At 40.9% G+C, this 15,717-nt stretch overlaps 1 protein-coding gene across 4 annotated transcripts in view; it reads left to right on the forward strand.

Annotated features, from left to right (window-relative positions):
- The window catches only part of LOC109556228 (cytochrome P450 2J2-like), a 75,754-nt gene that overhangs the window by 13,096 nt on the left and 46,941 nt on the right, over positions 1–15,717 (forward strand). For all 4 annotated transcript variants that reach the window (XR_011565867.1, XM_019957363.2, XM_019957362.2 and 1 more), the window contains exons 3-7: positions 1,809–1,958; positions 2,346–2,506; positions 5,556–5,732; positions 7,725–7,866; positions 15,088–15,275. Coding sequence is in view for 3 of the 4 variants with exons in the window: in XM_019957363.2 (XP_019812922.2) it covers positions 1,809–1,958; positions 2,346–2,506; positions 5,556–5,732; positions 7,725–7,866; positions 15,088–15,275 (818 nt within the window). In the remaining variant the exon portion in view is untranslated. The remainder of the gene's footprint in view (positions 1–1,808; positions 1,959–2,345; positions 2,507–5,555; positions 5,733–7,724; positions 7,867–15,087; positions 15,276–15,717) is intronic.

Genomic DNA, 15,717 nt, shown 5'->3' on the forward strand with positions numbered 1-15,717 from the left:
AATGACAAAGTCCTTATTTTTCTGTAACTTACATTTCATTCAGAAAAACAGTATCAGTTACTCTAACAATTTAAGACCTTAGTGTTATGAAGATAAGAGCATAATGTACTTCCTAAGAGTGTCTAATATCCTGAGACTTAGGTAAAGCTAACACAGTGACAGTTAATATCATAAAGTGAAAAAACTATCAGGTGGAGGGAATGGAGTATGAAAAGTCTCTGAGGTGGGAAGAAGGACACTGAACTGGAGGAACTGAAAGGTGACCAGTGTTGCCGCACAGGGATTAAATGGAGATGAAGCTGCTGAGTTCTAACAGGAATAGTTCATGCAAATTAAGGATGTTGCTTTTTATCCTAAGAACAATGGAAGCTCCTGCATGGTTTCAGTATAGAAAGGGATCATCATACTTACACGGTACATTTTAAAGACTTCTCAAAGCTATAATGTGAAGAATGGAATAAAGGGAGCAAGAGACTATTGCAGCGTTTTAGGTGAGACGAGATGGTGGCCTGGACTAGGGAGGTGGAGAGAAATAGCACTCCAACAGGTTAGACCAGGAGAGCGACTGTGAAGATACATGTATTTAAGTTTCTAAGGAGGAAAATCCGGTAGGACATGATGACCCAGACAGAGGGAGAATGAGGTGTTGAGGTAGACACCCAAATGGGTAGGTAAAGGAAAGAAGGGACATGTGGAAGAGGACAAAGTGTTGGCTGGCCTGGAGAGTTGTATAGAGCAAATAATGAATTCAGTTATAGATATGCTGAGTGTGAAATGCATTTAAATCTGCAGAGTCAAGCAGATACTCGTATATGTGTCTAGTGCTGAGGGCCAGAAATAGATATTAACTATCAGTAGATTTCACTTAAAATTTTAGGAACTAATGAGATTTCCCCCAAAATGGAATATAGATAAAGAGAAAAGACTTCAGGCCTAGTCTTGAAGAGCTCCATCATTTCAAAATTCAATAGAAGATGAATTAACAAAAGATACAGGAATTTCTCTGTGGTCAGAGATTAAAGGAGGGAAATCTAGAGAGTGTGGTGTCCTGGACACCATTGGAAGAGAGTGTTTCAAGAAAGAAACATCTCATGCTGATGACACATGGTGGTGAGGCTGAAAAGGATCCTGGACTGGACAGCAGGGAAGATCATGTCCTTGTCGTGGGGTAAGCCAAAGTCAGGTATAAGAGTGAGTTGAAGAGTACTCTGGAAGTAAATAAATGAAAGGATGGTGACCTCCCCTGTGTTATGAAATAAATGATCATTTATTGAACACACAAAGATGGATTGTTTTCCTCTGCCTGTGTTGTCCACTCTGCATAGATGTTTCACTCTTCCGTGCTTTCTTGAGTGATTCATTTATTTTCAAGGCCTGGTTTAGATAAGATCTCACCTAAAGGACTTACCTTGTGAATATGGATTTTGTCTAATCCACAAGTGCACTCTTAGTATGTTGTATGATACAAATATTTACATATACTTATATGACAAGTCATCAAAAATGGACTTTGGAGTCAAACAGACTTGAATTTCAATCCTGTTCAGTTGCTTGCTAACTCTGTGACATTGCAGAGTTTATTTTATCTCTTACACCTCAGTTTCCTTTTCAATAATGCATTAAAAATGCTAAAAGGTCTTTCATTATGAGTAGTCAGTAAATGCTAGCCATTGTATCCATTGCTTTGGGATTATTTCTCTGAATAGTTTCAAACACCTTAAAGCCCTTCCCCTTCCTTTCATGTGATACATTGTTCCTCATGGGTCTTGTTGACTTTCTTTTCATAATGTTGGCTTTCTTTTTCCCAGGCTTGATCATGTCCAATGGCCACATATGGAAAGAGCAAAGAAGGTTCTCCCTGACAGCTCTGAGGAACTTTGGTTTAGGAAGGAAGAGCTTAGAGGAACGCATACAGGAAGAAGTTGCCTACCTCATCCAGGCAATAGGAGAGGAGAAAGGTGAGCAGGTCCTAGGACAGGTACAGGGACTGTGGTTCATGCTTTCACTAACCAGATGCTCATCAATACCTACATTTCTGTCATAAGCCCAGGACTGTGTTGGGTGATTAGGCGATAACAGTGAACAGCTAACCATGAACTGCCATTATGGAGCTTGAGTGTTAAGAAGAAGATGGATATAAAACTCATTATTGGTTTTAAATCCTGGTCATCAATTTGACTTCCAGGCATTGACTGAGTACTTGCTGTGTGTCAGACCTATGTAGGGTGCTGGGACCACAGTTTCAGATATAGTTCTGTAGTCAGTGTGTTATATGCCACGTAGAATATACTCTGGAAAATAGGAACGAACCAATCTGAAGTCTCTATCTCTTCTTCTGCTTCCAGGACAGCCTTTCAACCCTCACTTCAAAATCAACAATGCTGTTTCCAATATTATTTGCTCCATCACCTTCGGGGAGCGGTTTGACTACCAGGATGATCAGTTCCAGGAGCTGCTGAGGCTGCTGGATGAGGTCACCTACTTAGAGACAACAGTGTGGTGCCAGGTGAGGCGGTTCTCACTTCCTACCTTGGAGAAGGACAATGAGCTGATGTCAGACAGAGATGGGTTCTTCCTTTTATTTTTTTCTTAAGTTAACACAACCGTTTAAAATTGACTTTGACAAACATGTCTGAAGTCAGTCTGTTGAATTTGATGTTTTGTGTAACATTGATGAACATTGATTATAGACAAAGAGGGCTTCCCAGGTGGCTCAGTGGTTAAAAAAAAAAAAAAAAATCTACTTGCCAATGCAGGTGACGCTGAAGATGAATTGGGAAGATCCCCTAGAGGAGAAAATGGCAACCCACTCCACTATTATTGCCTGGAGAATCCCATGGACAGAGGAGCCTGGCAGGCTACAGTCCATGGGTTCACAAAGAGTTAGATGCTACTTTCATATATGCACTAATTACTGGAAAATTGAGTTCAGTAATGGGACTTCAGTGGATACCAGGCTGACTGTTCCCAAGGAATAAAAATCCTGGGAGGTTAGGAGGGAGCAATAGGGCAGGGTAAAAAGCATTTCTTAGAGATCCAAAGTAGACCAGGCACTTTGATGGACAACTATACATACTTTATCTCAGTTAATTTATTTTTTTACAGCAGTTCTTTTTTTTATAATTTTATTTTATTTTTAAACTTTACAATATTGTATTAGTTTTGCCAAATATAGAAATGAATCCGCCACAGGTATACCTGTGTTCCCCATCCTGAACCCTCCTCCCTCCTCCCTCCCCATACCCTCCCTCTGGGTCGTCCCAGTGCACCAGCTCCAAGCATCCAGTATCGTGCATCGAACCTGGACTGCTGACTCGTTTCATACATGATATTATACATGTTTCAATGCCATTCTCCCAAATCTCCCCACCCTCTCCCTCTCCCACAGAGTCCATAAGACTGATCTATACATCAGTGTCTCTTTTGCTGTCTCGTACACAGGGTTATTGTTACCATCTTTCTAAATTCCATATATATGCGTTAGTATACTGTATTGGTGTTTTTCTTTCTGGCTTACTTCACTCTGTATAATAGGTTCCAGTTTCATCCATCTCATTAGAACTGATTCAAATGTATTCTTTTTAATGGCTGAGTAAATACTCCATTGTGTATATGTACCTCAGCTTTCTTATCCATTCATCTGCTGATGGGCATCTAGGTTGCTTCCATGTCCTGGCTATTATAAACAGTGCTGCAATGAACACTGGGGTACACGTGTCTCTTTCCCTTCTGGTTTCCTCAGTGTGTGTGCCCAGCAGTGGGATTGTTGGATCACAAGGCAGTTCTATTTCCAGTTTTTTAAGGAATCTCCACACTGTTCTCCATAGTGGCTGTACTAGTTTTCATTCCCACCAACAGTGTAAGAGAGTTCCCTTTTCTCCACACCCTCTCCAGCATTTATTGCTTGTAGACTTATGGATTGCAGCCATTCTGACTGGCGTGAAATGGTACCTCATAGTGGTTTTGATTTGCATTTCTCTGATACTGAGTGATGTTGAGCATCTTTTCATGTGTTTGTTAGCCATCTGTATGTCTTCTTTGGAGAAATGTCTATTTAGTTCTTTGGCCCATTTTTTGATTGGGTCATTTATTTTTCTGGAGTTGAGCTGTAGGAGTTGCTTGTATATTTTTGTGATTAGTTGTTTGTCAGTTACTTCATTGGCTATTATTTTCTCCCATTCTGAAGGCTGCCTTTTCACCTTGCTAATGAAATGGATCATCCTGATGTATGCAAGCAGATATGGGAATGTGTAAACAAATCCACATAGTGTTCCACTGGCTCTGTGTTAAGTGTGGTATGGCTCTCATGTCATTTGGTCATGAAAATAACCTTTGCCCCCATTAGCAGCTAGTTTAGGTAGATACAGATCATATCATTATTACTACCATTAGCAAAGTACTATAGCTAGAAAGAAACAGACCTAATTGTAAATGCATACCTATCACATTTGAAATCTAGGCAACTTTCCATTACCTTATGCTATCTATTTTCTTTCATATTTTATTAGAAAAAATATATACAAAGACTACTGTATTTCAGTAAAAAATATTTTACCCACATGGAGCTTACCTCATAGTGAGGACAGACAAATAAATACACATATGTGTTTGCCCTAGATATTTAGATACACAGGAATGTAGATACATAGTTAGATACATATACACAGATAAACATACATATTTTACAAATACACACAAATATATATACACACACAACTAATGACAATTGTCATGGAAAAATATAAAACAAAATAAAGGAATGGAAAGAGAGTTCCAGAAGTGCTGCTAATCGTAGGCTCATCAGCTAAGACGGATCCAAATCGGTGACATTTGAGCAGCACATTAAGGAACTGGAGTTACACAGATTTCAGAGGAAAACCATTCTAGATGAAAGAAATAGCAACTACAAAGTCCTAAACAAGAACATTTTTTTTATGTTTGCACAGAGACCAATGGGGCTGGACTGGAAAGAGTAAGGGAGAGCAAGATGGCAGGGAGTCATAGGAGAGGAGGCGCCAGGAGGGTGAGGGGCCAGATCATGTAGAGCTCCCGGCCAGGAGAATGAGGTAGCATCTGTCTAAATGTCTTGGAAAGTCATTGTCGGATTGAGAGTCAGAAAGTGAAATGATCTCATTAAACTTTTAAATGATCTCTATGGCAGCTCAGTGGAAGACGGGCTGAGAAGGGGGTTAGGGAGAGCATCAGGAAACCTGCTGGAGGCTTACAGCATCCAGATAAAAAATGTTAGTACTTTGTACTAGGATGACAAAGCAGATGGAGTGGTGAAAATTGGTCTGAAGTGTCATGTTTTGGATGGAGGGTTGAAATGCTTTGCTGGAAGGGAAAGAAGAGGGTTGAGAAAGAGAAGAGTCAAGGTTGACTCAAAGGATTAAATTTAAGTAAATAAAAGAGATAGGAAAAGACTACGGTTTCCTTGATGTGTTGCTCAGTTGCTCTCATGTTCAACGCTTTGCAACCCCATGGACTTATCTTAAAAAGTAGAAAAACGTCACCCCCCCCCCTTTCCTCCATGACAGTTTTATTTGTTCCATCAGCTCTACAATGTCTTTCCAAGGATAATGAATTTCCTTCCGGGTCCACACCAAATGCTCTTCAGTAACTGGAGGAAACTGAAAATGTTTGTTGCCCGTGTGATTGAAAACCACAAGAGAGACTGGAATCCTGCTGAAGCAAGAGACTTCATTGATGCTTATCTCCAGGAGACAGAAAAGGTGAGGAAACCTGAGTTTTTTTCCAAAGTATTGTTCTTAAAGATCAAATGAAGGGATTCTAATATCTTATTGCTGGTGTAAGAAGTCACCACAAACTTGGTAGCTCAAAACAACCAACATTTATCAAGTCAAGGTAGGGGCAGTACTGGCTCTTTCAAGGCTCTAGGGAAGAAACTACTGATGGACTTTTCCAGAGTCTAGAGGCTGCCTTTACTCCTTGACTGACTCATGACCCCTTCCTCCATCTTCAAAGCCATCAATATAGCACCTTTTTCTGCCACCATCTTCACATCTGCTCTTTATGACTTTCTTCCTCCCTCTTCTAAAGACTCTTGTGATTGTATTGGGCCCACTGGGATAATCCAGGATAATTTTCCCATCAAGAGCCTTATTTCAATATATCTAGAGAATTTTGTCTGCCATATAAAATTCACAGATTCTAGAGTTAAGGACATAGACTTCTTTGTGGGTCATTATTCAGCCTACCACAGGGGAGGAAAAATAGAGGCAGTACTTCACAGAATGTAGGAATAACATTAACTCAAAATTGACGGGACAATTAAAAATGAAGACAGAGGTTTATCAGTATTTGGCCTAAGGACTTTAGAAAGACCAAATACTGCCTTTTCGTAATCCATTCTCTACCCATATCTGAAGGACCTGTACATAAAAGGAAAAAAAAAGTATTATTTCATTATTAGCTGGACCAATGCCCAGTCTCCTACACCTTCCCCCAGCTCCCCATTGCAGAACACAGGTAAATCTGAGTCAGATGCGAGTTTAGCCTCAGATGAGAGAGACATTTGCCTTCCTCCCTCATCCCTATGTCATCCACTTTTCAATGTTACTATAGGAAAGAAGCAGGATAAAAGCCAAATGGGATGACCTTTGCCATAGTCATCCCTCTGGTAAACATATCATTGCATTGGTGTCATCATCTTTGACCCGTCAGATTATTCATTCCCAGAGTTGGCAGAATGGATTTCTTTCCAACTCCTCTCTTGTTTCACTTTATTGTGATAACATTAATAGAAGCATTGATTTCTTTTATGAGGAGGAGACTTCACTTACTATAAGATATGCAGGTGTGGGACCACACAGGGAGGAACATTGATACATTCATTGAAGAAAGGTGGTAAAGATGCTGGAGTGCCATGAGGAATGACTGTTGGAATCAGAAAAGTTTAACCTAAAAGGAAAAGATTAATGGGGAGATATGAGAATTACTATGCTGCTGCTGCTAAGTCACTTCAGTCGTGTCGGACTGTGCAACCCCATAGAGGCAGCCCACCAGGCTTCCCTGTCCCTGGTATTCTGCAGGCAAGAACACTGGAGTGGGTTGCCATTTCCTTCTCCAATGCATGAAAGTGAAAAGTGAAAGTGAAGTCGCTCAGTTGTGTCCAACCCTCAGCGACCCCATGGACTGCAGCCTTCCAGGCTCCTCCGTCCATGGGATTTTCCAGGCAAGAGTACTGGAGTGGGGTGCCACTGCCTTCTCAGGAGAATTACTATACTTTAGAGAAATTCAGTTATTGTTTCTGTTGTTGGTACAAACATTCGTTGAGAATTGCTATGTGCCCTTTCCTACTCACATAATTCATAATTCCATCTTAAGAGGTGAGTATTGTTATGTCTGTTTTGTGGAACAGGAATCTGAAGCACAGAAAGGTTTGTTAACTTGCTCGAGTCATACAAATAGTGAATGGTGTCGCTAATATTGGAACCTAGGGCTGTTTGCCAGTGTAATAATAGATTCTGCCTAATTATGGGTGTAAAAAATTAGTTATCCTTTTTGTCCACCAAAGCTAACAAAAGCTTTCAGCACTACGGGCAGTGATATTCCAGTAATAAATCTCTGCCTCATGAGACAGCCAAAGGGAGAGTTATTTCTCCTGGGGTAGTCTCTCCTTCATGTTTTCTTTAGGATGAAACCCCGTGTGTTGTGGCAACTAAGAACCACCTGAATAAATCAATAATCACTGTGCTTTCTAGCATAAGGGTAATGCTGCTTCAAGTTTCCATGAAGAAAACCTTATCTACAATACCCTGGACCTCTTCTTTGCTGGAACAGAGACAACTTCAACCACCTTGCGCTGGGGTCTGCTCTACATGGCCCTGTACCCTGAAATCCAAGGTGAGCACGTCAGTGGGTGGGCCTCGGCTGGGTCAGAATGGGGCCTCCTCAAGAATATACAGTGGGGCAAAGAAGGTCTCTTCAGTCAGTGCTTCTGGGAAAACTGGACAGCTGTGTGTAAAAGAATGACATTACAACACTTCCTAACGCCATACACAAGGATAAATCCAAAATGTACTAAAGACCTAAATGTAAGACCAGAAACTATAAAACTCTTAGAAGAAAACATAGGCAGAACACTCTATGACATAAATCACAACAAGATCCTCTATGACACACCTCCTAGAATAATGGAAATCAAAACAAAAATTTTAAAGTGGGACCTAATTAAACTTAAAAGCTTTTGCACAGCAAAGGAAACTATAAACAAGGTGAAAAGACAACCCTCAGGATGGGAAAAAATAATAGCAAATGAAACAACTGACAAAACATTAATTTCAAAAATATGTAAGCAGCTCATACAAATCAATAACAGAAAAGCAAAAACCCAATCAAAAAGTTGGCAAAAGACCTAAACAGACATTTTTCCAAAGAAGACACACAGATGGCTAACAACTACATGAAAAGATGGTCAACATCACTCATTATTAGAGAAATGCAAATCAAAACTATGATGAGATATCACCTCACACTGGTCAGAATGGCCCTCATTGAAAAATCTACAAACTATAAAAGCTGGAGAGGGTGTAGAGAAAAGGGAACCCTCTTGTGCTGTTGGTGGGAATGTAAACTGATACAACCACTATGGAGAACAGTATGGACACTCCTTAAAAAACTAGGAATAAAACCACCGTATGACCAGCAGTCCCATCACTAGGCATATACCCTGGGGAAACCAAAATTGAACAAGACACATGTACACCAGGGTTCACTGCAGTTATATTACAACAGCTAGGACATGGAAGCAACCTAGATGTCCATCAACAGATGAATAGATAAAGAAGCCGTGGTACATATATATAATGAAATATTACTCAGCCATAAAAAGGAATGCATTTGAGTCAGTCCTAATGAGGTGGGTGAACCTAAAGCCTATTATACAGAGTGAAGTAAGTCAGAAAGAGAAAAATATCATATACTAATGCACAGATATGGAATTGGGAAACCAGATGGTTCTGATGAACCTATTTGGAGAACAGCAGTGGAGACACAGACATTGAGAACAGATTATGGGCATGGCTGGGAGGGGAGGAAGGAGAGGGTGGGAGATACGGAGAGAGTAACATGGAAATATAGAATACCATATGAAAATACATACCCAATGTGAATTTGCAGCAAGACACAGGAAACGCAAACTGGGGCTGGGTAACAGCCTAGACGGGTGGGACGGGAGGCAAGTGGGAGGGATGTTCAGGTGTGGGGGGACATGGGTAAACCTATGGCTAATTCATGTTGATGTTTGGTAGATACCAACACAATACTATAAAGCAATTATCCTTCAGTTAAAAATAAATCATTTTTTTAAAGGAAAAAAGAAAATAAGAATGGGGCCTCCTGGAGCACGGTCCAAAAGAAAGGCCAGAGGATAGTATGGTAGGATGGAGAGATAGGTAGGACAGGTGGACTTGAACGGGCGCCTTCTTCAGTTTTCTGCCAGAATTGGGATGGGTCCACATTACACAGATATAACAGAGAGCCCCTGCCCTCAGCAAACTCACTGTCCAGTGGGGAAAACAGTGAAGCCCACTGACATTGTGGTGAGTTCCAGGAAGGAGCTCCACTCCACTCACATATGAAATCTGGTAGCAGCCTTCCCTCCTTTTCAAGTAGTGTCTTCCAGCATCCTGTGGACAATGCTCACAGTCCTTAGTCTGGTATATCATGCACTCTGCTGTGCCTCTTTTCTACCTGTCCAGCCTGCATAGGGGCTTCAGTAAGTCACAGGCCATTTTATTTCACTGTCCTTATTTGTGCCTCTGGACCATCACACCTGCTGTTCCCTAGAAGAATAATCAAGAATGTATTTCCCTAATTTCTCTATACAGTAAACCCTTAGCTATGCTTGAAGAGTCTACTCAACATAGCCTCCAAGAGTTTCTCCACACTTCTGGGAAAATACTAGCATTTCCTTTCTTTAAAGATGACCTAATGAACCTCCATTAGTTTGTTTATAACATGTTATTTATATATCTTCCCCAGAGACTGTAGTCCTTTCAAGGACAGTGACTGTTAAGAATCATTTTTCATTTTCTAGCCCCCCTCCCCTGAAACAGTTTAAGCACATGTAGGATAGAAACTATTTTGATACAGTTTGCAAACTGTGGGTGAAAATTCATTAATAGGAAATAGAGTCAATTTAGTAAATCAAGACCAACTTTTTTCCCTAAATTAAAAAAAATAGTAAAATCAGAGTGCTTTCTGTGTACTGAGGATAATGCTTTTTCATGAAACTTTCCTTAAGTATATGAATAAATGTTTTATACGTGTGTGTATATTTTTTTATGTGTCCTGAGTCATGCACTTGTAAAATGCACTTATTTGTGAATTATGGGCTTCCCTGATGGCTCAGTGGTAAAGAATCCTCCTGCAAATGCAGGAGAAGCAAATTCTATCCCTGGGTCGGGAAGATCCCCTGAGGGAGGAAATGGCAACCCACTCCAGTATTCTTGCCTGAGCAATTCTATGGATCAAAGAGCCTGGTGGGCTACAGTCCATGGAGTCACAAGAGTCAGACAGGATTTAGCAACTAAACAACTGTGAATTACAGGGTTTTCTTTAAGTTTAAAAGCCACCTAGTTAGGATATATTTATAGCTTCCCTATAAAAGGCTCCAAAATAATAATGTCTTCAGTTCAGTTCAGTTCAGTCACTCAGTTGTGTCCAAATCTTTGCGACCCCATGAATCACAGCACGCCAGCCTCCCTGTCCATCACCAACTCCCGGAGTTCACTCCCTGACTCACGTCCATCGAGTCAGTGATGCCATCCAGCCATCTCATCCTCTGTCGTCCCCTTCTCCTCCTGCCTCCAATCCCTCCCAGCATCAGAGTCCTTTCCAATGAGTCAACTTTACGCATGAGCTGGCCAAAGTATTGGAGTTTCAGCTTTAGCATCATTCCTTCCAAAGAAATCCCAGGGCTGATCTCCTTCAGAATGGACTGGTTGGATCTCCTTGCAGTCCAAGGGACTCTCAAGAGTCTTCTCCAACACCACAGTTCAAAAGCATCAATTCTTCGACACTCAGCCTTCTTCACAGTCCAACTCTCACATCCATACATGACCACAGGAAAAACCGTAGCCTTGACTAGACGAACCTTTGTTGGCAAAGTAATGTCTCTGCTTTTGAATATGCTATCTAGGTTGGTCATAACTTTCCTTCCAAGGTGTAAGCGTCTTTTAATTTCATGGCTGCAGTCACCATCTGCAGTGATTTTGGAGCCCAGAAAAATAAAGTCTGACACTGTTTCCACTGTTTCCCCATCTATTTCCCATGAAGTGATGGGACCAGATGCCATAATCTTTGTTTTCTGAATGTTGAGCTTTAAGCCAGCTTTTTCACTCTCCTCTTTCACTTTCATCAAGAGGCTTTTGAGTTCCTCTTCACCTTCTGCCATAAGGATGGTGTCATCTGCATATTTGAAGTTATTGATATTTCTCCTGGCAATCTTGATTCCAGCCTGTGTTTCTTCCAGTCCAGCATTTCTCATGATGTACTCTGCGTATAAGTTAAATAAGCAGGGTGACAATATACAGCCTTGACGTACTCCTTTTCCTATTTGGAACCAGTCTGTTGTTCCATGTCCAGTTCTAACTGTTGCTTCCTGACCTGCATACAGATTTCTCAAGAAGCAGATCAGGTGGTCTGGTATTCCCATCTCTTTCAGAATTTCCCACAGTTTATTGTGATCCACACAGTCAAAGGCTTTGGCATAGTCAATAAAACAGAAGTAGATGTTTTTCTGGAACTCTCTTGGTTTTTCCATGATCCAGTGGATGTTGGCAATTTGATCTCTGGTTCCTCTGCCTTTTCTAAAAAACCAGCTTGAACATCAGGAAGTTCACGGTTCACATATTGCTGAAGCCTGGCTTGGAGAATTTTGAGCATTACTTTACTAGTGTGTCAGATGAGTGCAATTGCGTGGTAGTTTGAGTATTCTTTGGCATTGCCTTTCTTTGGGATTGGAATGAAAACTCACCTTTTCCAGTCCTATGGCCACTACTGAGTTTTCCAAATTTGCTGGCATATTGAGTGCAGCACTTTCCAAGCATCATCTTTCAGGATTTGAAAGAGCTCCACTGGAATTCCATCACCTCCACTAGCTTTGTTCGTAGTGATGCTTTCTAAGGCCCACTTGACTTCACATTCCAGGATGTCTGGCTCTAGGTCAGTGATCACACCATCATGATTATCTGGGTCATGCAGATCTTTTTTGTACAGTTCTTCTGTGTATTCTTGCCATCTCTTCTTAATATCTTCTGCTTCTGTTAGGTCCATACCATTTCCGTCCATTATCGAGCCCATCTTTGCATGAAATGTTCCCTTGGTATCTCTAATTTTCTTGAAGAGATCTCTAGTCTTTCCCATTCTGTTGTTTTCCTCTATTTCTTTGCATTGATCGCCGAAGAAGGCTTTCTTATCTCTTCTTGCTATTCTTTGGAACTCTGCATTCAGATGCTTATATCTTTCCTTTTCTCCTTTGCTTTTCGCTTCTCTTCTTTTCACAGCTATTTGTAAGGCCTCCCCAGACAGCCATTTTGCTTTTTTGCATTTCTTTTCCACGGGGATGTTCTTGATCCCTCTCTCCTGTACAATGTCACAAACCTCATTCCATAGTTCATCAGGCACTCTATCTATCAGATCTAGGCCCTTAAATCTATTTCTCACTTCCACTGTATAATCATAAGGGATTTGATTTAGGTTATACCTGAATGGTCTAGTGGTTTCCCCCACTTTCTTCAATTTAAGTCTGAATTTGGCAATAAGGAGTTCATGATCTGAGCCACAGTCAGCTCCTGGTCTTGTTTTTGCTGACTGTGTAGAGCTTCTCCATCTTTGGCTGCAAAGAATATAATCAATCTGATTTCAGTGTTGACCATCTGGTGATGTCCCTGTATAGAGTCTTCTCTTGTGTTGTTGGAAGAGGGTGTTTGTTATGACCAGTGCAATTTTCTTGGCAAAACTCTATTAGTCTTTGCCCTGCTTCATTCTGTATTCCAAGGCCAAATTTGCCTGTTACTCCAGGTGTTTCTTGACTTCCTACTTTTGCATTCCAGTCCCCTTTAATGAAAAGGACGTCTTTTTTTGGTGTTAGTTCTAAAAGGTCTTGTAGGTCTTCATAGAACCGTTCAACTTCGGCTTTTTCAGCATTGCCAGTTGGGGCATAGACTTGGATTACTGTGGTATTGAATGGTTTGCCTTGGAAACGATCAGAGATCATTCTGTGGTTTTTGAGATTGCATCCAAGTACTGCATTTCAAACTCTTTTTGTTGACCATGATGGCTACTACATTTCTTCTGAGGGATTCCTGTCCACAGTAGTAGATATAATGGTCATCTGAGTTAAATTCACCCATTCCAGTCTATTTCAGTTTGCTGATTCCTAGAATGTCAACATTCACTCTTGCCATCTCTTGTTTGACCACTTCCAGTTTGCCTTGATTTATGGACCTGACATTCCAGGTTCCTATGGAATATTGCTCTTTATAGCATCAGACCTTGCTTCTATCACCGGTCACCTAAGATGGAATAAAAGTGGATACAACCCAAGTGTCTATCAGTGGATGAGTGGATAAGCAAAATGTGGAATGCAATGAAATATTCGTCCTTAAAAATGAAGCATTTTGACACATGCTACATGGTGAACCTTAAGGACATTATGCTAAACTCAGTAATCCAATCAAAATGAACAAACTACATGATTCTGTTCATCTGAGGTATCTGGAACAGTTGAACTCATAGAAAATGAAAGTAAAATGGTGGTTGTTAGACACCATGGTTAGAGCCTGGAGTTAGTGCAAATGGGAGTTCTGGTTCAGTGAGAATAGTTTTGGTTTTGCAAGACAAAAATTTCTGGAGATTGGTTGTACAACGATGTGAATATACTTAACATTATTAAACCACACACTTTAAAGTGGCTAAGATAAGTAAGTTATATATTATGTGTATTTTACCACAATTTAAAACGTTTCTAAATGTTCAGTAAAAAAAGAAAGTTTATTTTTCTCTCAATTCAGAGACTCTAAGCTAGACTCTGCAGAACCCTTTGGGTCTAAACTGCTTCCTGTGTGTTGCTCTTTTTTATCTAGAATGGCACCCTTGCTGGGACTCACAGATGGCTCACCTCTATGGCTGCCTTTCCACCAGCAGGAAGGGGAGGATCAGGAACCACATGCCTTTCCTTTTAGGGCATGTTTTAAGTATTAAACATTCCCTCTACTTACACTCTCTTGGCCAGAACTTAGTCACAAGGCGATCTGGGAAATGTAGTCTTTAGCTGAGGGACCAGGTATCCAGATCAAATATTTATTATTGTTTAAAAAGAGGAAAACAAATATTGGGGCATAGTTAACAGGGTTTTGTTGTTGGATACTTCCCTAAATCAGTTCATGCAAATCTAAAAATTGCTAAAGATGAAACTTGATTCATCCTCACTAATAAGAAGAGGAACCAGAGGCTCAAAGAGCTCCAGGAACTCGCAGCAGGACTAGTATTGAGCAAGAATTTGCCACCAGGTTTGTCTCACACCAGGGCTCACTTCCCACTCACATACCTCCCTGAGGAGGTTGTGCAGAGACCCTACTATAGCTTTAGTCATTTTGTTATTGTTTTTCAATCGCTGAGCTGTGTCCAAGTCTTTGCAACCCATAGATTGTAGCACACCAGGCTTCCCTGTCCCTCCCTATTACTGGAATTTGCTCAAACTCACTTCCATTGAGTCAGTGATGCCATCTAACCATCTCATCCTCTGTCGCTCACTTCTCTTCCTGTCCTCAATCTTTCCCAGCATCAGGGTCTTTTCTGTGAGTCAGCTCTTTGCATCAGGTGGCCAAAAGATTTGAGCTTAAGCATCAGTCTTTCCAATGAATATTCAGGTTTGATTTCATCCAGCCCAGCATTTCGCATAATGTACTCTGAATATAAGTTAAATAAGGAGGGTGATGCTATATAGCCTTGATGTACTCCTTTAGCATTTTTGATCCTGGTTATTCCATTCCTTAGCTTAACTGGCCTCTAGGAAAGTTATAGAAAAATAGAATGATGAAATCTTCTGTACTTTTCCAGAGAAAGTCCAAGCTGAAATCGATAAGGTGCTTGGTGAGTCACAACAACCAAGCACGGCCGCTCGCGAGTCCATGCCCTACACCAACGCTGTCATCCACGAGGTGCAGAGAATGGGGAACATCCTCCCTCTGAACGTGCCCCGGGAGGTGACAGTGGACACTGTCCTGGCTGGATACCACCTGCCCAAGGTAATTAGGGGCTCACATCAACAGCCTCAGATCTCCAAGCTCATATCTGTAAATGGTGGGAATATCTCAATTGGAAAAGCATTCTTATCCTAGAGAGTTACTTACATGGGTAGAGAAATATATTATGCCTGATGAAATACTAGTTTTGTTCCCTAAGTGTGAGCTTAGAAAGTTAGTTCAACTGGATGTTAACAGGTGTTTTAGAGGAGAGGGGGGATTCTTAAGTCAGCTGTGGTTAGGCAAAACCAGGCTTTTCTTTGCTATGAGGTTTCTCAGTGTTTTACTATGTGATGTGAGTGGTAAATCTACATGGGGATACAGAAGGCAGCAGTTCTCAGTCTCAGACTTTGTCACGAGGTCCTTTCTTTTGCCTTGGGAGTGCTTCTCACAAGATAGAGACCTACTGGACTTATTTTAGATAATTGTGCTTTGCAGTGCTGGA

The sequence above is a fragment of the Bos indicus genome, chromosome 3 (genome assembly GCF_029378745.1).
Source record: "Bos indicus isolate NIAB-ARS_2022 breed Sahiwal x Tharparkar chromosome 3, NIAB-ARS_B.indTharparkar_mat_pri_1.0, whole genome shotgun sequence".
NCBI lineage: Eukaryota > Metazoa > Chordata > Mammalia > Artiodactyla > Bovidae > Bos > Bos indicus.